The 25,270-nt window shown below is 49.2% G+C and overlaps 1 protein-coding gene across 3 annotated transcripts in view; it reads left to right on the forward strand.

Moving 5' to 3' along the window:
* Positions 1 to 22,552, forward strand: part of LOC123751677 (probable G-protein coupled receptor No18) — an 81,570-nt gene extending 59,018 nt beyond the window's left edge. For all 3 annotated transcript variants that reach the window (XM_069314980.1, XM_069314981.1, XM_045733764.2), the window contains exons 3-6: positions 13,980 to 14,300; positions 15,587 to 15,823; positions 16,853 to 17,042; positions 18,731 to 22,552. In XM_069314980.1, the coding sequence (XP_069171081.1) occupies positions 13,980 to 14,300; positions 15,587 to 15,823; positions 16,853 to 17,042; positions 18,731 to 19,237 (1,255 nt within the window). In that variant the 3' untranslated portion in view covers positions 19,238 to 22,552. The remainder of the gene's footprint in view (positions 1 to 13,979; positions 14,301 to 15,586; positions 15,824 to 16,852; positions 17,043 to 18,730) is intronic.
* The last annotated feature ends 2,718 nt before the right edge of the window (positions 22,553 to 25,270 follow it).

Consider the following 25,270-nt stretch of genomic DNA (forward strand, 5'->3'; position numbering starts at 1 on the left):
GCCTGGTCGAGGACCGGGCCGCGGGGGCACTAAAAAGCCCCGAAATCATCTCAAGATAACCTCAAGATAGCAGACACATAGATGAAAAAAAAATTTAATTGTAGCAAAAACTTGATTCGTGTTTGGTCTAAAATATTTAATTCGTGTTTTGTTGGAGACCCAAAACACTTGGGTCATCTTTTGTTGAAACAAACGATTTGTTCATGTTTAGAAATTAACGAGAACATTGGGCTCGTGTTTTTTAAATATTAATAAAAGGTGAACTGAGTTAGAAACGAAAACAATTATATATTTTAAAATATTAAAACACTTGGGTCGTGTTTTTTAAAGTAATCTCGGCTGCTTATTTATTGAAAGCAGCTTTATCTATATCACTAAAAAAAAAAAAATATGAATTTTGAGCAGAATGTGTTTATTGGTACAGAATAATGATGGAAGTCCAGATAACAGATAACGGTGTCCTGAGCGCTATAGAGAGAATTTCACAAGAACATTAGTCAATTCCTGTTCGTTAAATGACTCTGTTTTATGCTCCATCCAGCCAGCCAGTCAGCCAGCCAGCCAGCTAGCCAGCTAGCCAGCCAGCCAGCCAGCCAGCTAGCCAGCCAGTCAGCCAGCCAGCCAGCTAGCCAGCTAGCCAGCCAGCCAGCTAGCTAGCCAGTCAGCCCGCCAGCCAGCTAGCCAGCCAGCCAGCCAGCCAGCCAGCTAGCCAGCCAGCCAGCCAGCCAGCCAGCCAGCCAGCCAGCCAGCCAGCCAGCCAGCCAGCTAGCCAGCTAGCCAGCCAGCCAGCTAGCCAGCTAGCCAGCCAGCCAGCCAGCCAGCTAGCCAGCCAGCCAGCCAGCCAGCCAGCCAGCCAGCCAGCCAGCCCTTGTACACTGGAACAAACAAGAAGATCCTGTCACTCCTTGGCACCGAAGGTTACAGGGGAGAGGCGGGGAATGAACGAAGTGGTTTTGTTACCAGAGTATCGCCTTATCAGCCCTTGTAAATGATCCTGTTGATAGAGGCGGGGAATGAACGAAGTGGTTTTGTTACCAGAGTATCGCCTTATCAGCCCTTGTAAATGATCCTGTTGATACAGGAATAAAGGGACGAGAGAGTTGACCAGCTATACGTGATCAACTATAAGTATCACCTTCCGTCTTGACCGCCTTCGTCCCCACGGCAAGAATGTACCCAGTGGGTATCGGAAGACCATACGCCGAATTAAGGTTGATTCTAAGTCGATTCTGGTTATCGTGTCACGATGAAAGGAAACTTGAGAACGGTTGAGTGTGTACCACTAGACTAGTCCCAACGTTGACACGTGTAGGTTATGCGGAAAGATTACAGGAATACGTCACTGGATGGCGGAAGTGTGTTAGGGGAGACATGATTACCACATACAAGATTCTCCGGGGAATTGATTGAACAGACTAAAAGATTACTGGGCATGAGTGGTCACGGGTATTCAAAGTATTCTCTCTATGGCGCTTAGGACACCATTTTCTTTTATCTGGACTTCCATCACGGGTATAGATACTAAGTAGGACACCGTTTTCTTTTATCTGGACTTCCATCACGGGTATAGATACTAAGTACCCAAATGAGCCACAGCGACATTAGGAAGAATACCTTCAGTCTTAGAGAATGAAACAAGGGGTATGTACTAAGAAGAGAAGTAGTAGATGTAGACTCCATACACAGCTTAAAATATAGTTTAATAATGAAATAAAACAGGCTAGGAATCCTATACACCGAGTGGTGGGACCAAGCAGCTGAAGTTCGACACCCACAAGCACAATTAGGAGAGTACACACATGTTGCATTTTAAAACAAGACCTTCATTACTACTCTCCTGTTGTTTACCAGATCAAGGAGACTGGAATATCTACTCCTACTCATCTTAAGCAGTGGTTTCACTTCTGGCGTGAGAGGACATGCTCACAACATGCAAGATACCTCAAGATATTGGAAGTGTTGAAGGAGATAGGTTATAAATACAAGGAATATCTTTAATATTAATCGACACCTGTTATCGATACGAGTAGCTTAACCAGATTCCCACTTGGGCAAATCCTTGTGACTTACTTGTACTCGCCAGGTCTCATGCCCACGCCCACACTCATGCCCATGCCTACCCACGCCCACACTCATGCCCATGTCTACCCACGCCCACACTCATGCCCATGTCTACCCACACCCACACTCATGCCCATGCCTACCCACGCCCACACTCATGCCCATGTCTACCCACGCCCACACTCATGCCCATGCCTACCCACGCCCACACTCATGCCCATGCCTACCCACGCCCACACTCATGCCCAAACCTACCCACGCCCACACTCATGCCCATGCCTACCCACGCCCACACTCATGTCCACGCCCACCCACGCCCACACTCATGCCCATGCCTACCCACGCCCACACTCATGTCCATGCCTACCCACGCCCACACTCATGCCTACCCACGCCCACACTCATGCCCATGCCTACCCACGCCCACACTCATGCCTACCCACGCCCACACTCATGCCTACCCACGCCCACACTCATGCCCATGCCTACCCACGCCCACACTCATGCCCATGCCTACCCACGCCCACACTCATGCCCATGCCTACCCACGCCCACACTCATGCCCATGCCTACCCACGCCCACACTCATGCCCGGGGCCCGCCCACACACAATATTTCCTTTTCCATTTTAAGTGTAGGAAGGTTATTGGCGCAGGCACGGACTGTGTGTGTGTGTGTGTGTGTGTGTGTGTGTGTGTGTGTGTGTGTGTGTGTGTGTGTGTGTGTGTGTGTGTGTGTGTACTTGAGTTTGCGCGGTCGAGACTCGGCTCCTTGGCTCTGCCTTGGCTGTCGTCAGATGCGCTTAATCCCAACACTTAACATTTGTAATGTATTTTAAGACTTTAAATTTGGGTACTCGGCTTCTACCTGTGTCCCCTTGTGCGTGTACCACCCGTGTTAAATAGTCCATTCTTATCTACCCTGTCAATGCCACTGAGAATTTTGTATGTGGTGACCATGTCTCTTCGAGCTCTTCTGTCTTCCAGCGACGTGAGGTGCAGTTTACTCACCTTTTCCTCGTAACTCATGCCTCTTAGTTCTGGGACTAGCCTAGTGGCATTCCTCTGAACTTTTTCCAGCTTCGTCTTGTGCTTGACAAGGTACGGGCTCCATGCTGGGGCCGCATACTCCAGGATTGGTCTTACATATGTGGTATACAAGATTCTGAAAGATTCGTTTCGCAGGTTTCTGAAGGCAGTTTTGATGTTAGCCAGCCTCGCAAACGCCGCAGATTCTTCTATCACAGAATCGTTATTCTTCGTTATTCTTTTGACGTGGGCTCCAAGCAACAGCCTGGTGTACCAAACTCTCACAAGTCAAGCCTGGCCTCGGTCCGGGCTTGGGGAGTAGAAGAACTCCCAGAACCCCATCAACCAGGTATATGTGGGCCTGCGGGCCGCTCCAAGCAACAGCCTGGTGGACCAAACTCTCACAAGTCAAGCCTGGCCTCGGTCCGGGCTTGGGGAGTAGAAGAACTCCCAGAACCCCATCAACCAGGTATATGTGGGCCTGTGGGCCGCTCCAAGCAACAGCCTGGTGGACCAAACTCTCACAAGTCAAGCCTGGCCTCGGGCCGGGCTTGGGGAGTAGAAGAACTCCCAGAACCCCATCAACCAGGTATATGTGGGCCTGTGGGCCGCTCCAAGCAACAGCCTGGTGGACCAAACTCTCACAAGTCAAGCCTGGCCTCGGGCCGGGCTTGGGGAGTAGAAAAACTCCCAGAACCCCATCAACCAGGTATCAACCAGGCTTCAGGAGACAGGGTTGGCGTGATATCAACTCCTAGATCTTTCTCTCTGTCCGTTTCATGAAGGACCTCATCCCCCATTCAGGGGACTTCATCCCCTGTGTCCGGCCACACAGTGTGTGTGTATGTGTGTGTGTATGTGTGTGTGTGTGCACGTGCGTGTGTGCGTGCGTGCATGGGGTAGGAAGGAAGTAAAGGGTGTTCAGGAGAAAGAAAACGCCCCTGGCAATGGTCGAGCCAAGATATGGCGATTCTGTTTATTTAAGTCTATTTCCGCTTCCCGCCCCCGTCCTGCCGTCCTCCCAGTGGTCATGTCTATGTCCGTGGGTCTCTGTCACCCTCTCTGTCTATCACCCTCTCTGTCACCCTCTCTGTCACCCTCTCTGTCACCCTCTCTGTCTATCACCCTCTCAATCACCCTCTCTGTCTATCACCCTCTCTGTCTATCACCCACTCTGTCTATCATCCTCTCTGTCTATCACGCTCTCTGTCTATCACCCCTCTCTATCAGCCTCTCTGTCTATCAGCCTCTCTGTCTATCAGCCTCTAAGTGGTGGACGACCCATAATTGCCTTGTCATTTATCTCATCCTTCCGTCAAGATAACATAAATAATTAGTGTTTGTGGCTTGTTCGAGTGATCATTTCGCGTGCCAAGAACCCGGTAGTTTACCTGTAGTTTGTTTCCAGAGTTGTTCTGTTCCCCAACACGTCGACCATTAAGTTATCCTGAAGGATAACACCTTCCACATTGATAAGATAAAGACATTTCAGATTAAGACTTCCTGAGGACCAATGTATCCCACATAATATCCTTGGGTCCTTCTCAGCTCAGACTAAAGCCTCCAAGACACCAACTGACCTCAAGATATCGTTAGGAGCCAGGGGGGCCAGATTCACGAAACAGTTTTGCAAGTACTTACGAACGTGTACATCTTTCCTCAATCTTTGACGCCTTACAAGCATGAAAACTTGCCCATCAACTGTTGTTATTGTTATAAACAGCCTCCTGGTGCTTCGGAGCCCATTAACTGTTTAATAATTGTAAACAAAGCCGCCAAAGATTGAGAAAAGATGGATAGGTTCGTAAGTGCTTGCGTAACTGCTTCGTGAATCTGGCCCCAAAACACTTCACATTCGCTGAGTTTAGAGCGTCCGTGGCGCCACGAACTGAGGGAGTCCTCCACGTGGTCTCATTCCCTTCTCATTAACACAAGAGACAGTGTGAGGTGTGGGCATGATCGGCCCCCTCGCAGGCAAGGGGACGACCCTCACAAGCCAGGGGGGCAAGGGGACGACCCTCACAAGCCAGGGGGGCAAGGGGACGACCCTCACAAGCCAGGGGGGCAAGAGGACGACCCTCACAAGCCAGGGAGGGCAAGAGGACGACCCTCACAAGCCAGGGGGGCAAGAGGACGACCCTCACAAGCCAGGGGGGCAAGGGGACGACCCTCACAAGCCAGGGGGGCAAGAGGACGACCCTCACAAGCCAGGGGGCAAGAGGACGACCCTCACAAGCCAGGGGGGGCAAGGGGACGACCCTCACAAGCCAGGGGGGCAAGAGGACGACCCTCACAAGCCAGGGGGGCAAGAGGACGACCCTCACAAGCCAGGGGGGCAAGGGGACGACCCTCACAAGCCAGGGGGGCAAGAGGACGACCCTCACAAGCCAGGGGGGCAAGAGGACGACCCTCACAAGCCAGGGGGGGCAAGGGGACGACCCTCACAAGCCAGGGGGGCAAGAGGACGACCCTCACAAGCCAGGGGGGCAAGGGGACGACCCACACAAGCCAGGGAGGCAAGGGGACGACCCTCACAAGCCAGGGGGGCAAGGGGACGACCCACACAAGCCAGGGGGGCAAGGGGACGACCCTCACAAGCCAGGGGGGCAAGGGGACGACCCACACAAGCCAGGGGGGCAAGGGGACGACCCTCACAAGCCAGGGGGGCAAGAGGACGACCCTCACAAGCCAGGGGGGCAAGGGGACGACCCTCACAAGCCAGGGGGGCAAGGGGACGACCCTCACAAGCCAGGGGGGGCAAGAGGACGACCCTCACAAGCCAGGGGGCAAGAGGACGACCCTCACAAGCCAGGGAGGTGGTGCTCCGACCTGTTCTGTAGCCAGTACGTTTCTAAAGGTACTGGTCTACGTGTGTGCTTCGAAGGTTGAGCCTCAGTTCCCAAGCCCCCGGCCTTGAGGCTGCTGTATTTATCTTTGGCACAACTTGCATTGACCCAACTACAGTCGTACCCAACATTCTGTGAATGCGCTCAAGCGTTCATTTGTTGGCACAATCTTCCTGTTTATCAAACGGAATTGGTAGCGTTTGGCTAAATGTGCTTGCAAGCGTTGTGCTTTAGCTCTTTGGTCCCTGCCTTCTGCCTTCAGTGAGGTGGTACACTGGTTTCTGAACCTTTTGGGGTGGTTTATTAAAGGTTTTAAACTAAATCTTCTCCATTGGTCGCACCTCTTTCTGTCAATTCCTTGCTTCTCAGGACACCCTGTCCGTTCCGTCCCGTGCCGTCCCGTTCCTCTGTCCGTACATGGGTTTTCTCTCTTATCTTCGCCATGTTCTGTCCTCCCAGCAACAGTTATTAGTCATGTCTGCGACGGGCAATTGTGGTAGTGCCTCAGTAATGAACCTGTTCAGCCCGCTTCTCCCTGTTTGTCTACGCCCTCTCTCTCTCTCTCTCTCTCTCTCTCTCTCTCTCTCTCTCTCTCTCTCTCTCTCTCTCTCTCTCTCTCTCTCTCTCTCGCGTGACCTCAGCCTGGAGGTGGCTGTGTACTACAGGAATGACCTAATAGGCCTTCTGCTGTTACCCTTATTCCTATGAGTGCCCACAGAAATTCGGGGACTGGGAGGCAGGTTCCTTCAGCGCTTGTCCCCTCGCTAGCTACTCTCCCTCGCATCTACTGGGCTTTGGTAAACACACACCCGGAAGATGATTCTGGCCGGCACCTGAGGTTCGTAGAGAGGTGACGTAGGTGCCCCTACCAGGGGGGTCTCTACCACCCCATATCTACTGCTTCAGATGGCCCATCAGTCTATCTGTCCCGTCAGAAGAGTTGGAGAATGTCTTGAGATAGGCCAAGCTCCTGGAAGAGCTCCTACCTCCACCAGGAAGACATCATATACACCTTCCTGTACGACCGCCAAAACCTCCTCGCTGTACCCGCCACAGTAAAGGTCTTATGGACCAATCCGTCGTCAACAAATCCGGCGTAATTAGTACAAATTAAAGCACCGCAATATTGACGTTTTCGACACATCGGCCGCGATAGTTTAGGTAGGGTTGCTTGGGGTTCGACCCTGTCTCTGTATATCTTGAGGTTATCTTGAGATGATTTCGGGGCTTTAGTGTCCCCGCGGCCCGGTCCTCGACCAGGCCTCCACCCCCAGGAAGCAGCCCGTGACAGCTGACTAACACCCAGGTACCTATTTTACTGCTAGGACAAAACAATTTAAATTTGTTTACCAATATGGTTTTCCGACATTTTTTTTACTGATTGACCGTGAAGTGAGAGTAATAATAGTTGAGTTTTATGGCTTGCCGATTATGGAGTGTCTTCAAGCGTAGCCGGTTTGGCAACTTTTAATTAGATACGGCACTTAAGGTGATGTCTATTGAATATCCACACATACTTAAGAGACCCTGACGGCTGAGTGGACAGCGTTCGGGATTCGTAGTCCTAGGGCTCCGGGTTGTATCCCAGGCGGAGAGGGAAACAATTGGGCAGAGTTTCTTTCACCCTGATGCCTCTGTTAACCTAGCAGTAAATAGGTCCCTGGGAGTTAGACAGCTGCTACGGGCTGCTTCCTGGGGGGGGGGATGTGTACTCACCTAGTTGTGCTTTTGGGGATTGAGCTCTGGCTCTTTGTTGTGTGTGTTAAAGATCAACATATGTAGTAGATATAATAGAGGAAAAATTCATTGTTTAGAAAGGCGGGGTCCAGGAGCTAATAGCTCGATTATGCAGACACAAATAGTAAACACACACACACACACACACACACACACACACACACACACACACACACACACACACAGAAACACACACACACACACACACACACACACACACACACACACACACACACACACACACAGACACACACACACACACACACACACACACAGACACACACACACACACACACACACACACACACACACACACACACACACACACACAGACACACACACACACACACACACACACACACACACACACACACACACAGACACACACACACACACACACACACACACACACACACACACATAAACAATGTATCAAGAAAAATGTATCAATGATACAAAATCTCCCAAAAAATAAACCAACCTCCTCAATACGTAATTCCTAAATTAAATACTGGAGGATATAATTGTAATTAAAAGTTAATTCAAATAAGTGACCATTATTTACAAATGCTTAACCTATAGCAAGTGCCTCAGTCACCACCAGATGATCCAGCAAGTGCCACAGTGCCACAGGATCATTATAGCTGGGGCTCATGATAGCTGGGGTCATGATAGCTGGGGACATGATAGCTGGGGTCATGATAGCTGGGGTCATGATAGCTGGGGACATGATAGCTAGGGTCATGATAGCTAGGGTCATGATAGCTGGGGTCATGATAGCTGTGGTCATGATAGCTGGGGTCATGATAGCTGGGGACATGATAACTGGGGACATGATAACTGGGGACAGAGCCTCGTGATCTCAACTTCCTGGCACTAGCAGGAAGTTGAGAATCACCTCAAATCTAAACCTCACATGATTGTGATAAAGACCCAGGAGACATGATCACTATATACAAAGTCCTGGCACACGCCACCAATGCTGCTAGAAGGCCTAGAAGAAAAAGTGTGTTGAAGGAATCTTGGCACTTAAGATTTGGCACTTGACTCAACATAACATTAAGGCAGTTATATATGGCATTATCTTTTGGAACAGAATATTCAAGTGTTCCTAAGATCATTCAGAATGAGGATTCACAGGATAGGAGGCCTGGTCAGGGACTGGGCCGCGGGGACGTTGAGCCCCGAAATCAAAGCAAGATAAGGAAGCGGTGGGGAGAAATAAACAAAGGTACAATCTATATAGTTGTGTGTTTCAGTTTGTCATCTCTCTCTCTCTCTCTCTCTCTCTCTCTCTCTCTCTCTCTCTCTCTCTCTCTCTCTCTCTCTGTCTCTCTGTCTCTGTCTGTCTGTCTGTGTCTGTCTGTCTCTCTCTCTCTCTGTCTCTCTTTGTCTCTGTCTGTCTGTCTGTCTCTCTCTCTCTCTCTCTCCTATCCTTAACGACTTGTTTATGTCGGCCAGAGCAGTGATTTATATTGTGTGGGGGCAGCAATGGGGGGTGCGCCTGGCAAGCCTGGCCCCGCTGGCCCATAACTCCGACACGTCTCCACTCCCCGGGGGCCCCAAGCACCCCTTAGAGGAGTGCCTCCACTCCACTAACTTCCCTTACACATATATGGCCCCCTCGCGCCATCCCTTTGTGCCCTCTCACGCTCCCTCGAGACCGTAACCAGGCGGGTGAGGGGAAGGTGCCAGGCGCACTGACACGGTGTGTGAGGGGAGATTTAGGGTAGGCGCCGGCGGCTACAGTGGAAGCGAACGAGTATTTAGCAGTCTCCGTGGTGTAGTGGTAAGACACTCGCCTGGCGTTCCGCGAGCGCTATGTCATGGGTTCGTATCCTGGCCGGGGAGGATTTACTGGGCGCCTTAACTGTAGCCTCTGTTTAACGCAACAGTAAAATGTGTACTTGGATGAAAAAACGATTCTTCGCGGCAGGGGATCGTATTCCAGGGACCATAGGATTAAGGACTTGCCCGAAACGCTACGCGTACTAGTGGCTGTACAAGAATGTAACAACACTTGTATATATCTCAAAAAAAAAGTAGCCTTATGGAAGCCGAAGTGAAGAAAAGTTACATGGAAAAGGGTGCCGACGATAGTCCAAGCCTTATATCTTGAGATGATTTCGGGGCATTTTAGTGTCCCCGCGGCCCGGTCCTCGACCAGGCCTCCACCCCCAGGAAGCAGCCCGTGACAGCTGACTAACACCCAGGTACCTATTTTACTGCTAGGTAACAGGGGCATAGGGTGAAAGAAACTCTGCCCATTGTTTCTCGCCGGCGCCTGGGATCGAACCCAGGACCACAAGTCCAGCGTGCTGTCCGCTCGGCCGACCGGCCTTCCCCAACAGGCCTGTTGCTCCGCTTGCTGCTTCATTGCTCACTGTTTACCCTCTTAGATCACATCTGTTTGCTAACAACCTGTTTTGACCCTGGGAATACAAAGCCTCCCGGGGAGGGGGGGGGGGGGGGATACAGTCAGGGTTCGAACCAATCTCTCGGGAGGGTAATTGCGTCTTGCCTCCTGGGTCAGGTTCACGCTCTCATGATATCCTCGTCGATCTGTTATCATCAAGGGTCATCAACTGTTATCTTGCTCTTAAATTCACCCTCATTAAAATAATTTAGGTCGATGTGCCTCCACCGAGCCAAGAACGTGGCGACCAACCCTGGTTGTAAGGAAGCATTTGGGCCGTGTACGACACGTGTGCCAGCTGCCTGGGGCTGAGCTGACAGCAGCAGGCTGTCATTGAACAGTCTGATGGCTGGCCCAGACATAAATCAACGTATGTCAGACCAATTTTAGAATATGCAATAGAAAATAAAAAAATGAAAAAGCCAGGATGTGTGCCACCACACTAGCCTCGGAGCTCAGCATTAATGAGTTAGAAGAGGAAAACTAAAAAATCAAAACCTCACATCACTGTGATAGAAGACCCAAGGAGACATGATCACTACATACAAAACTATTAGAGGAATTGACAGGGTAGACAAGGACATTATTTGAAATAGGATGCTAGAAAGAACTTCAGCATTAGAGTTTTAAGTATATGGAATCCCCCGCCAGCACCTCTACGTGAGTACAATCACATTATATTTGTATATTAAAAATATAAATAAATTTCACCGCCTGCCAACAATGCCAGAGGGAAGGGGAATTATCAGGAGAACGCACTAGGGGTCAGGATCAGGATTTGGGACGGGACGGGGGAAAGGAATGGTGGCCAACCACTTGTGGACGGTCGGGGATTGAACGCCGACCAACATTAAGCAAGACCGTCGCTCTACCGTCCAGTCCAAGTGGTTGGACAAGGGGGGGGGGGTATGGGTTGGCAGTGGGGAATGGGGTGTAATTGAATTTCTTTATTATACACCCCATACCCATCCCATAGGCGGTGGTAGGTTCAGGAACTGAACCCCAGTGTTCGCTTAGCTAAGCAAGTGACAATCTTTTAAAGTTAATTACACAATGGTTAATGCTACATACACATGTAGCATTGAAGGGACGGACCGAAACGTCGTCGTCCCTTCAGCTTCTAGTGTGTGGTCTGGTCAACATACTTCAGCCACGTTATTGTGACTCATCGCCTGCATACACATGTACACAAGTGGTCTATAGTTGTATTTGTCCTGCCACAGACGTGACAATTCAATTAAAATGCTAACAATCATATATATATATATATATATATATATATATATATATATATATATATATATATATATATATGTCACACTACACTACATTATATGATTTGTTCATAAAATTTGTCGTTAACGAACTTGGTTAGAGAGTTGTTCAACTGCATGTGTGGTGGGTGATTGAGTACTTAACCACAGAGGGTGATTGAGCACTCAACCATAGACAATTATCGAACAAAGGATAATTGAAGTGCTTTAAATTGCAATACTAACCAACTAGTCAAAGGGGGAGGAGGACCTTGCATCTGTGGGTCTGGTCTGGGGCAGATGGATTAAGGGTGGTTGCCGCGGTGGATGGGGGTTGACGTACGGTAGATGGGTTGAATGGTAGGGTGGGGGGGGGGTATGGGGTGAGGGGTTCATTCAATTGAAGAGGTCGACCCCGAAGGGATTATATATGAGCCTCTCCTGGCTCTATGAATGATGTCTCGCGGGTGTGTGTACGTGACTGTTTGGGCTTGCGGGGGCCCCTCTCTCTATCGCGGGCCCCCTCTCTCTCGCGGGCCCCCCTCTCTCTCGCGGGCCCCCCTCTCTCTTGCGGGCCCCCCTCTCTCTCTCTCGGGCCCTCTCTCTCTCGCGGTCCCCTCTCTCTCTCGCGGGCCACTCGCACATGGCCAACACTTCCACATGGGCCACACTTGCCTACCCCATATCGTTGGTTCGAGTCTCCCGCACGGCTCCAATTGCGTTTATCGTTGATACATTAAGGTAATGGCATTTCCTTGTGTATATTAGGCATATGGCCGCCATTTTTATTACTGGCTGATTTCTACATAACTTTCCTCATCTGTGTGTTAATAAACCATTACAAATTTGTTATATTTTCATATAAATTAGAAGACATATCTCTTGAGGTCCAAAGGTATATCTTAGTATACTCCTCACAGCATTGCACACTCAGGCAGATGCATGAATACATTATATTCCTGCCATATACGGACGACAGACCATTCATCAGGTGGGGTATACCCCAAGACTTATTCATGAGTACCATTCATGACATTCAAGAGGAGAGGAAGCATGTTAGTGAATTAATTAAGAGTGTTTTCAAGGTTCATTCATATTAGGCTCGTAGTAGGTCCTGGGTTTGTTTGTAAACTTAGCGTGGTATGACTGGTTCATTCATGAATCACCAGCGGTAATGAGAGTAGTTGTAATGTTGATGCGTAGTAATAGTAACAGCACACTCACCAGCAACGGTGTAGCGTGAGTACACACACACACACACACACACACACACACACACACACTCACACACACTCACACACACTCACACACACACACACACACACACACACACACACACACACACACACACACACTCACACACACACACACACACACACACACACACACACACACACACACACACACACACTCACACACACACACACACACACACACACACACACACACACACACACACACACACACTCACACACACTCACACACACTCACACACACTCACACACACACACACACACAGAGGCAATGACGAACCAGCTAGACTCGACCTGATATTCACCTTGAATGAGTCAGAAATAAGGGAAGTCAAATTTGAAGCCCCCATAGGAATGAATGACCACAGTGTATTAACATTTGAGTATCTGGTGGAGGCAGGGATAACCTATCCAAGGAAAGGATCGGAAAGGAAAAGGCTAAATTACCAAAGAGGAAAATATGACGAGATGAGGAACGTCCTAACGGGAATACCATGGGAAACAGAACTCCAAGAATATATAAAGGGATTGCCATCCGAAAAGACTGTACAAGATATGATGAACCCAGAAGTGCCAGGAAACTGCAGATTTATCTCGGACTAGGAATGATGCTGGATGCTGGAAACATGAGAACTATCGGAAAGCTGGAAGACATCTAATACAGTCCCAATATTCAGGTGTGGAGTTAAGACCAATAGGTGTGAGGTTGGGACCAGCAGGTGGTCCTAACTGATCCAACAAAAACAGTCTTCAGGGACACTGAAGACGGACCATACTGAGCAGTTACGATGGAGATGGAGTCGTTCATCACACAGGGGCGAGGCTCTAAGGGTCCCTGTGTGTGTGTGCGCTTGGCTCCCAGCCATGCACGCCATCACTGGACGGCTTGACTGATGGGTATAAGGAGTGGCGGTGGAGGTCTGGCAATGCATGCAACTTGCAACACGTCACAGCATTCACACATAAAGAATGGTTCATTGGGTCTATATATATCCAGCCCATCTTTTAGGACTTCCCACCACTTACGGGCTATTCATGCCCGTACCACCTTTTGGGTGGCTTCATCTTCATCTTAACACATTCACAAGGGAGACATCTCCCGTCATGCAGGGTGCATTCGCACCTCCACAGATCTCCAGTATCAGCTCTTGATACTGGCAATGGCTTAAAAGAGCCACCACTTACGGGCTATTCATGCCCGTGCCACCTTTTGGGTGGCTAAATCTTCATCAATCAATCAATCTTTAGGACTTCCCTCCTCCCCTCCCTCCCAACACCTTGTGGTACCTTGATTTGGTGTGAGTCGTGTTGTATATCTTGTCAATTCACTTGTTTCTCATGTGTCTGTCCATATTCTCAGATTTTGCGATTGATCATCTTTGCAGGTTCATCGTGAGCTTGACGGTGTGCAACCTGCTGGCGTCTTGGTTACTGCTGCCTCTGGTGGTGGCCGACACCTTCCTGCCGGTGTGGGAGTCCGTGTCGCTGTGTCGTGCCATGGACGCCGTGTCCGAGCTGGTGGCGTCGGCGTCCGTGTTCGCTACGCTGCTTATCGCCGTGGACAGGTTCTGCGCCATCACCGATCCCCTTCACTACCACATGCTGGTGACTCGCCTCAAGAGCGTCGCCATGATCGCCGTCGGCTGGCTTGCTGCCACCCTGATTGCCGTGGCAGCTGCCTTCGGCGACCTCTCTGGCCGAGCATGGTAAGTTCTTCCTCTTGTATCACGTCTATCATTCTCTTGACCACTTGGGCTGGACGGTAGAGCGACGGTCTCGCTTCATGCAGGTCGGCGTTCAATCCCCCGACCGTCCAAGTGGTTGGACACCAGTCTTGCCTCCCCGTCCCATCCCAAATCCTTATCCTGACCCATTCCCAGGTGCTATATAGTCGTAATGGCTTGGCGCTTTCCCCCTGATAGTTCCTTCCTTGACCAGACCACACACTAGAAGGTGAAGGGACGACGACGTTTCGGTCTGTCCTGGACCATTCTCAAGACCTCTTCACAATCGACTTGAGAATGGTCCAGGACGGACCGAAACGTCGTCGTCCCTTCACCTTCTAGTGTGTGGTCTGGTCAACATAATTTAGCCACGTTATTGTGACTCATCGCCTGCATATCATTCTCTTATATCCCTTCATATCTACCTATCCGGATTGTTCCATCTACCTCTGTCACACACGCTCCTCTTCCGTCAGTCTTGGTCCGGGTAGTAGAGCGACAGTCTCGCTTCTTGCGGAGATCAATTCCCGACCGTCCATGTGGGTAGACACCATGCCTTTCCTCCATTCTGTCCTAAATCATTACATCCCTTCCAAGTGCTGTATAGTTGTAATGACTTGGTGCTTTCTCCTGATAATTACTTGACCTCCTCCTCAATCACTGCCTCTTTGCACGGCATCAAACCAATACCTAAATGTCTGTATTTCTCTCTCCACCACCATTACTTCCTCTTAACTTTTCTTCTACCCATCCACTTGGATTGGTCGGTGCAGAGAAGGCTTCGCTTCTTGCAAGGTCGGAGTTCGATCCCCGATGGTGCAAGTAGTTGAGCACCATCTTCATACCCCCCCCCCCCACAGTTTGCCCTAATACACCCTTAAGAGTGGTATATGGTCATACTGTTTCAGTACATTCTTATCATAAATTTCTCCCCCTGTACTCCTCCCTAATTCCTCCTGTAGCTGATCCTCCTCTTCCAATAGTATAAGATATTTTGTATTCAGTTCACAGTAACTTTCGAGAAAATTTTTAATGTAACAAAATGACCCCCTTGAGAAATGCAGTTAAGACACTCGTGTAGTTGACCAGCCCACACACTAGAAATTGAAGGGACGACGACAATCGACTTGAGAATGGTCCAGGACGGCCCGAAACGTCGTCATCCCTTCAATTTCTAGTGTGTGGTCTGGTCAACATACTTCAGCCACGTTATTGTGACTCATCGCCTGCACTCGTGTAGTTCTCATAGACGTGTTCCTCTCCTACAGGAATGTGTGCGGGGCCGCCACGCCGAAGGTGATGCCCAAGACGGAGGGTCCGTGGACATACCGCTCCTGCTTCGTGCTGGCCAACATGGTGGTGTCGTTCGTGGTGCCCATGGTGCTGCTCACCTGGATCTACGTCCGCATCTACCACGCTGCTCACCAGAACAGCGAGAGGACCCGTCGCAACTCCCTGTGTGGCTCCTCTCTTGATGCTGTCGCTCCCTCCAGGGCCCCCTCAAGGTAATTTGTCGCTCCTTTCTCGTACCGGCCATCTGTCTTTCTCACACCGTCAACCTGTCTTTTTCACACCGTTCAACTGTCTTTCTCACACCGTCTGCCTGTCTTTTTCACACCGTTCAACTGTCTTTCTCTCACCGTCCACCTGTCTTTCTCTCACCGTCCACCTGTCTTTCTCTCACCGTCCACCTGTCTTTCTCTCACCGTCCACCTGTCTTTCTCACACCGTCCACCTGTCTTTCTCTCACCGTCAACCTGTCTTTTTCACACCGTTCAACTGTCTTTCTCTCACCGTCCACCTGTCTTTCTCTCACCGTCCACCTGTCTTTCTCTCACCGTCAACCTGTCTTTCTCACACCGTCCACCTGTCTTTCTCTCACCGTCCACCTGTCTTTCTCACACCGTCTGCCTGTCTTTCTCACACCGTCCACCTGTCTTTCTCACACCGTCCACCTGTCTTTCTCACACCGTCTGCCTGTCTTTTTCACACCGTCCACCTGTCTTTCTCTCACCGTCAACCTGTCTTTCTCACACCGTCTGCCTGTCTTTCTCACACCGTCCACCTGTCTTTCTCTCACCGTCCACCTGTCTTTCTCTCACCGTCAACCTGTCTTTCTCACACCGTCCACCTGTCTTTCTCACACCGTCTGCCTGTCTTTTTCACACCGTTCAACTGTCTTTCTCTCACCGTCCACCTGTCTTTCTCTCACCGTCAACCTGTCTTTCTCTCACCGTCAACCTGTCTTTCTCACACCGTCAACCTGTCTTTCTCACACCGTCCACCTGTCTTTCTCTCACCGTCAACCTGTCTTTCTCACACCGTCCACCTGTCTTTCTCACACCGTCCACCTGTCTCTCTCCCACCGTCCACCCGTCTCTCTCCCACCTAATACCTCCACCTACCTCACACACACTCTCCTGGTACCTTTCCCCACAATGTTCCTCTCGTGAATAAGCACAATATCACAAAGCAATACGCCACAAGTGTAAAGCCACAAACTGACTCTCCACGCCTGGCGTCTCTCCCCTCAGGACCCCGTCGACCAGATCCACGTCGTCTCAGATCGTGACTAACCTCCGCTACCGCATCAGTAATGCGTCGCTCTTCCTGCACAAGGAAGAGTCGCGGGCGGCCAAGATCTCCGTGGTGGTCATCGTCCTCTTCTTTGCTTGCTGGCTTCCCTACTATGCGGCCGCGCTGCTTCACACTACACTTTTCCAGGTGAGCAAGTGGGGGTTTCTTGGAGGAAGTTTATTGGCGGGAGAGGCTGTCATCTTGGAGAGGTCTTCCTGTGGGTGTCTTCCTGTGGGTGTCATCCTGGAAAGGTCTTCCTGTGGGTGTCATCCTGGAAAGGTCTTCCTGTGGGTGTCATCCTGGAGAGGTCTTCCTGTGGGTGTCATCCTGGAAAGGTCTTCCTGTGGGTGTCATCTTGGAGAGGTCTTCCTGTGGGTGTCATCCTGGAGAGGTCTTCCTGTGGGTGTCATCCTGGAGAGGTCTTCCTGTGGGGGTCATCCTGGAAAGGTCTTCCTGTGGGGGTCATCCTGGAAAGGTCTTCCTGTGGGGGTCATCCTGGAAAGGTCTTCCTGTGGGTGTCATCCTGGAGAGGTCTTCCTGTGGGTGTCATCCTGGAGAGGTCTTCCTGTGGGTGTCATCCTGGAAAGATCTTCCTGTGGGTGTCATCCTGGAGAGGTCTTCCTGTGGGTGTCATCCTGGAGAGGTCTTCCTGTGGGGGTCATCCTGGAGAGGTCTTCCTGTGGGTGTCATCCTGGAGAGGTCTTCCTGTGGGTGTCATCCTGGAAAGGTCTTCCTGTGGGTGTCATCCTGGAGAGGTCTTAATGTGGGTGTCATCCTGGAGAGGTCTTCCTGTGGGTGTCATCCTGGAGAGGTCTTCCTGTGGGTGTCATCCTGGAGAGGTCTTCCTGTGGGTGTCATCCTGGAAAGGTCTTCCTGTGGGTGTCATCCTGGAGAGGTCTTAATGTGGGTGTCATCCTGGAGAGGTCTTCCTGTGGGTGTCATCCTGGAAAGGTCTTCCTGTGGGTGTCATCCTGGAAAGGTCTTCCTGTGGGTGTCATCCTGGAAAGGTCTTCCTGTGGGTGTCATCATGGAAAGGTCTTCCTGTGGGAGTCATCCTGGAAAGGTCTTCCTGTGGGTGTCATCTTGGAGAGGTCTTCCTGTGGGTGTCATCCTGGAAAGGTCTTCCTGTGGGTGTCATCATGGAAAGGTCTTCCTGTGGGTGTCATCCTGGAAAGGTCTTCCTGTGGGTTTCATCATGGAAAGGTCTTCCTGTGGGAGGGTAGTCTGGAATCCTTCAGTGGTTTAAGTTCTTGGTTACTCCTCTCCCTCTCTCTCGTTACCTATATATTTCCAAAAGTTATTAAATATTTGGAATGGGGTAGTTTATGATTTAATTCAAATTTATAATGTTACAGCCCATCCTCCTGGTTTGGTAGTACTTATAGTAACGATGAGGAACATAGTATATATACCGACGTACAACGATATAAGTACAAATGTGAACTATTGAGTTGGACAAACCGGAAAACTATATTTCTACTTGTTGCTTTGACAAATGAACGTAACCTCCCTAGACATACTCTGAGGGCTAATATAGTACGTATGTGTGCTATACTAGGGTCTAGGAATATATCAGATTGTGTTTTAGCTTCATTTATTTTAAAAGAATTCCTTACTAGTCAGTATACTACTATCTAAAAGCTATGTACGAATTCTTGACTATCATCACAATAGTTACTGTCTAAACAAGAGGATGGGGGGGGAGACACAGCTAGTTGTGCTTGCTGGGGTTAAGCTCTGGCTCTTTGGTCCCGCCTCTCAACTGTGTGTGTGTGTGTGTGTGTCGTGGTGTTGGTGTTGAAGGTGTGATGGGTAACTGTGTGATTGTGTTGCAGGTGTGGATGCCAGGTGTGGTACAGAGCGTAGTGATGGTGCTGGCGCTCACCAACTCTGTGGTGTCGCCGTACGTCTACCTGTATCGCTCCCGCCGGATCCAGCGCGAGGTGCGCCGCCTGCTGGGTCTGCCCCTCAGCAGCGCCAAGAGCAGCGCGGGGTCCAGTCGGCGCCGCCCCCCGTCGCGCCTGACGCTGGAGATGATCCCGCCGTCCCCAACCATGCCCGACGCCAACTTTAACTCGGCCCTCAACCCCTACCTAGTCATGTGCAGTGGCCAGATGGGCTCACGCCGCTCTCCCCTCGCTGCCTTGCTTAATAAGCTTTTTCGTGCGAAGGGATTCACTTGGGAGCCTTGGCGCGACTCCATTACCTCTACTACTTCATCTTCCACAGCCACGACCTCCAGCTCGGGCTCCTCAGCCTCCTCGGGCGTCACCACCGACGCCTCAACAACTGAGAGTGAGAGCATGTTACCGTGCCTGGACCTGGAGAAGGCAGAGTCGTGACGGAATGAGAGGCCAGTCCAAGCGTCTCTCCATCCCCCACTCCTCCTCCTCCAGCACTACAGAAACACCGTGTACAAGCCTCCTCCTCGCCTCCCACACAGTGTCTCAGGAAGCAGGACTCGCAGCCTCTGCGCCGCAGATCACAGTTTGGTCTCCAGAGCAAGAACCGCTCGACCAGACACCACCAGTGACAGACGCGCATCAAGAAGCAGAAGTTTCCGACCGGTCGACACTCGTGTCTGGCCAAACCTGCATCACACTACCCCAAGCAACTCCCGAGTGGGAAGAAACGTCTCGCAGACACAACCAGACACCACCACCATCGCCCGGGCACTTAACTCCCTCGCCCAACACAGCAGCTCCAGCATCCAAGCAACTAATGCCCAAACCATTAGCCACCCTACGACTCCCTGGGCAGGAGTCACCCTGAAGTCTTCCAGGGTGGAACACCCTGAGCACCCTGCTCGTCCAACCAAACGTGCGGTCCAACGAGAGGTTGTGGCCAGCTCGCTCGTCCCTGTCCTCAGGCCCAGACTAGTGCTCCTCACCACTTCTACTTTCATCAGAAACTGACGAGGAGGACGACGACACAACCCCTCCCGGGCCAGAGATCTGACTATCCCAGTCACCTTTGAACGTGGAGGAATACATTTACCTGCTGTGTGGATCTTTTATCGTCGGTTAGCTGAAGAACTGTCCTTTTCCCTAGTGAAGAACATCCTACAGCCCCAGCATCAGGGTCTTAACTGGATGAGGGACAAACCCCCCTTCGCCTGCTATGATGGAGAATTGTCTGCCTTCTCAAGAAAGAGACTTTGAGAGATGGCATACACGGAGATGTCATAAATATGCCAGTCTTGTCTCGCGTGTGGACTGGTTGAAACTGTTGGTGCTTTCTTCAAGTCATAAGTGTTAGTTATGTTCAGTGTTAACGGAACTATACCGGGTATAACTTTGCTGGGTGAAAACAATGATATTTCGGTGTCAAATCCATATGAAATTTGTTATCGACATTATGTCCAATAGCTCTCATTCCCTATTAAAAAAAATGAATTCTTGAAAACTGCTCAAAATATCTAGGAGAGTTGCCCAAAATACTCAAAATCTTACTAGAAACTCTCTCATACCTCAGAAACCACACACAAACTGTTCAGAAACCCACAGGTTACCTCTCAAAAGATTTATGCATTAATTTAGTGATTAAGCCTTGGTTTCTTTAATCAATTAAATGTGCTTTGAAACTGGACATGTGAGAGTTTCTCTCTCTCGTTGTGCCTTGACGTGGCATCACAAAATGCTCAATACTTTTGAATGAATAATTTATGGTGTTATTTATGTGGTCGGTGTGACCTCTTGTGTTACTGAGACGTGCTGGGAGGGAGGTGGTGAAGTTGATGGCGACACACTCATCCAATCACAAACTATGTGGCGACTGGGCTGGCTGGCTGGCTGGCTGGCTGGCTGGCTGTCTGTCTGGCTGGCTGGCTGGCTGGCTGGCTGGCTGTCTGGCTGGCTGGCTGGCTGTCTGGCTGGCTGTCTGTCTGTCTGGCTGGCTGGCTGGCTGGCTGGCTGGCTGTCTGGCTGGCTGGCTGTCTGGCTGTCTGTCTGTCTGTCTGGCTGGCTGGCTGGCTGGCATCACTGAAGCATGCCTTCAAAGGTGTCCAGACATGGCTGGAAATAGCAAAACAGTAGAGCAAAATACCCTTTTGCTCTACGCGAGGTTTCTGTTCTACCACCAAGACTAGTGGGCCAGTATCTCTGTCGTCGACCATCAGGGTGGTGGTACAGTCCTACACGCTACAAGATATGTGGCCACCAAGTTCGTATCACTTTTCCCCATCTGAAGGACATATACAATGTACTGTTATGGCATCATTGATGTTTCTTTTATGGAAATGACACTTGCACCTTGCTTCTGGTTGCAAACGACATTGCTACAATGTTTCGGTTCCATCACTTTCCAGTCAAGACCACTGTTCCCCATCACTCCAGCTCCTCCCCCGGTGACTACATGGATGAGTTTTAGGGTAAAATACATAAAATATTTAGTGCCTTTGTATTCATGTATAGATATTTATGAAATATAGTTGCATATAAGCAATATTTTTGTCTTACCAGTTTTTTTGTGTGTTTGCATGTGTGTGTGTGTATGTGTGTGTGTGTGTGTGTATGTGTGTGTGTGTGTGTGTGTGTGTGTAAGGAGGTGTGTGTGTGTGTGTGTGTGTGTGTGTGTGTGTGTGTGTGTGTGTGTGTGTGTGTGTGTGTGTGTATGTGTGTGTGTGTGTGTGTGTGTGTGTGAGTGTGTGTGTCGTTCAAATACTGAATACCTCGCTGGTGTGGTTTCTACAAGCCACATGTAAAGGCTTCCACAAATCAACTTAAGTTTGTCACATCTTATAAGTTCACACAACTTTAAAAATGTCTGTAAATGATATTGAGATGTTTGATCACCATAAGAAATGATGTAGTTTGTACAAGATGATCGATACGGTGGTATTGTACCACCGATACCATTCGTGTGGTATTGTTTTGGGAGTCTTCTCGTGTATCTGATCTCCACAAATTGGCTTAAGCTTGTTTAAGTCGACTTTTGTGGTTTCAACTCCATGTGTCTGGGGTTTCTACCTAGTTTTCACCTCATCCCTTAATCAAATAGAAAATGGAACAAGACCTCTACTTGGAATATCTAGATTTAATGGCGTAAAACTCAGTCTTAAACGTCCGTGATTTAGAGACACAAGTACCTTGCCTAGTCCTGCTTCCCCATACTCCATTACACTGCCATTGTTTATAAGCGTAATACCACGTGGGTTTGTTTACAAACACAATGTCACGTGCCTTTTTGTGTACAAACATGACGCCACGTGCCTTTGTTTACAAACGTGGCATCACGTTTCTAAGTATGAAAGTCACGTGGCGCCACGAGCAAAACCAAACAAGTTACCTGTCTTGATTCATTCACAAGTCATAATACCAGTGAATGAATCTTGTTTTATTTTTATTTTATATTGTATTTGTTCTAATTTTGTTTGCTTTCAAGAGATTGAGTTGAATGTGTGTGCGTGTGTGTATATATGTATATGTGCGTATATGTGCGTGTGTGTATATATGTATATGTGCGTATATGTGCGTGTGTGTATATATGTATATGTGCGTGTGTGTATATATGTATATGTGCGTGTGTGTATATATGTATATGTGCGTATATGTGCGTGTGTGTATATATGTATATGTGCGTATGTACCTCGGTTGCTGCCGGTCGATCTCTTTGATCCCAAAGTTTTTTCCATTTGTTTAATAAAGTGCTTGATAACGTGTGCGTCTTTCACTTAACCTTACGACCTGGAGGGAACCCTAAGCTTATATTCACAAATATCAAATGAAAGTGAAGGTGGTAATGATACCACTAACAAAATAAAATTGTGAAATATAAATAATTTAGCCTCCCTTATTCCCAACCGTGGGTTCGAATCCCAGGTGATTAGACCTGCCCTAGGTCAATGATTTAGCCATTTAAGAAGTGTTTAAATCGTACCATTCGACTTTTCCCATCAAGTAAGACTAATAGAATAAGAAATTATTCATTAAAAAGGTACAAAATATGAAGAATATATATTTAAAGAACATAATTACTAACCAGGTGAACAAATCCACAAGGGCTGTGACGAGGGTTCGAACCTACGTCCGAGAAGATCCCAGACGCTGCCTTAATCGACTGAGCTATAAACATGGTCAAAAGAATTGCAACCGGGAAATCAACTTGACCTACCACGGATCCTGCAGCCTCTCCGAGACACAAACCAGGGTTTTACACAATTGCCCCCCATGCACCCGAGCTCTGTCAATAAGCTATTAATTCTACCTCTTCGCCCTTACTTCAGGTGATACGAACCAGGGGTCAGATTCACGAAAGCACTTACGCAAACACTTACGAATCTGTTCATCTTTTCTCAATCTTTAGCGGCTTTGTTTACAATTATTAAACAGTTAATGAGCTCCGAAGCACCAGGAGGCTGTTTATAACAATAACAACAATTGAATAGGAAGTTTTCATGCTTGTAAACTGTTTAATAAATGTAACCAAAGCCGTCAAAGATTGAGGAAAGATGTACACTTTCGTAAGTGCTTGCGTAAGTGCTTTCGTGAATCTAGCCCCAGGTGATTCTTGTTACAACTGCAGGCTGTTTCAGCCACTCAAAAGTCCGCTAAGGTACATCTATAGTCATAGGGAACAAGGGCGACCTGTCTTGACAAGTCACTAACTATATACAGACACTGTGGGAAGTAAACAGTGATATTTTTCCTGGGTGGCAAAGACCGTGGGAGAGGCAGGATATCAAATAAGCCTCGTGGGGGAGAGGCAGGATATCAAATAAGTCTGGTGGGAGAGGTAGGATACCAAATAAGCCTCGTGGGGGAGAAGCAGGATATCAAATAAGCCTCGTGGAACAGGCAGGATATCAAATAAGCCTGGTGGGGGAGGCAGGATATCAAATAAGCCTGGTGGGAGAGCCAGGATATCAAATAAGCCTGGTGGGAGAGGCAGGATGTCAAATAAGCCTCGTGGGGGAGAAGCAGGATATCAAATAAGCCTCGTGGAACAGGCAGGATATCAAATAAGCCTGGTGGGAGAGGCAGGATATCAAATAAGTCTGGTGGGAGAGGCAGGATACCAAATAAGCCTCGTGGGGGAGGCAGGATATCAAATAAGCCTCGTGGGAGAGGCAGGATACCAAATAAGCCTCGTGGGAGAGGCAGGATACCAAATAAGCCTCGTGGGGGAGAAGCAGGATATCAAATAAGCCTCGTGGAACAGGCAGGATATCAAATAAGCCTGGTGGGGGAGGCAGGATATCAAATAAGCCTCGTGGGAGAGGCAGGATACCAAATAAGCCTCGTGGGAGAGGCAGGATACCAAATAAGCCTCGTGGGAGAGGCAGGATATCAAATAAGCCTCGTGGGGGAGGCAGGATATCAAATAAGCCTCGTGGGAGAGGCAGGATACCAAATAAGCCTGGTGGGAGAGGCAGGATATCAAATAAGCCTCGTGGGAGAGGCAGGACACCAAATAAGCCTCGTGGGAGAGGCAGGATATCAAATAAGCCTCGTGGGAGAGGCAAGATATCAAATAAGCCTCGTGGGAGAGGCAGGATACCAAATAAGCCTCGTGGGAGAGGCAGGACACCAAATAAGCCTCGTGGGAGAGGCAGGACACCAAATAAGCCTGGTGGGAGAGGCAGGACACCAAATAAGCCTCGTGGGAGAGGCAAGATATCAAATAAGCCTCGTGGGAGAGGCAGGATATCAAATAAGCCTCGTGGGAGAGGCAGGATATCAAATAAGCCTCGTGGGAGAGGCAGGACACCAAATAAGCCTCGTGGGAGAGGCAGGATATCAAATAAGCCTCGTGGGAGAGGCAGGATACAACTGGCAGGCAAATGCTTGCCCGAAACGCATTGCGTAATAGTGGCTTTAGGCATTGTATGTACTAGCTCTATCTATATATCAATCCATTAATGTAACATCACTTGTATGTATGTACCTTACCTGAATAAACATATTTATTATTTATTATTTATGGTAGAAACTGGGAACTATCAACTGGCAGACAGGGCAGACTCAGGAGAACAGCTGGAGCAGACGTCAACATCTCAACAAAACAAATTATGCAGGTCACACTGTAATAGACAGTCACAACCCGTCCAAAAATATATCTAAGCAGAAACTTTAAAGTCTTCCGCGTGAAAGAGTGAATAAATTACTCGAGGTCACTATGTCTCAAGAAATGAAACTTGTTTGAAGAACGCTGCTTCGAGCAGCCCGTCCTCCTAAGGTTTCAAAACGTCAAGGTAATTTAAAGAGGTGTCCTCGCCTAACCTTACCAGACTAAGCCAGAGGACCCAAAACAGAAAACGGGTACAGTACGTCGCTTTTCGCGAACCGCTTCCATGTTCTGGTACGACGATTTTGGGCCTTATGCAGCGCATACGTGCGAAAAGCGACGTTCTTTGTAGGACAGCAGGTTGCTTCGAG

Source organism: Procambarus clarkii, chromosome 80 (assembly GCF_040958095.1).
Source record: "Procambarus clarkii isolate CNS0578487 chromosome 80, FALCON_Pclarkii_2.0, whole genome shotgun sequence".
Lineage (NCBI taxonomy): Eukaryota > Metazoa > Arthropoda > Malacostraca > Decapoda > Cambaridae > Procambarus > Procambarus clarkii.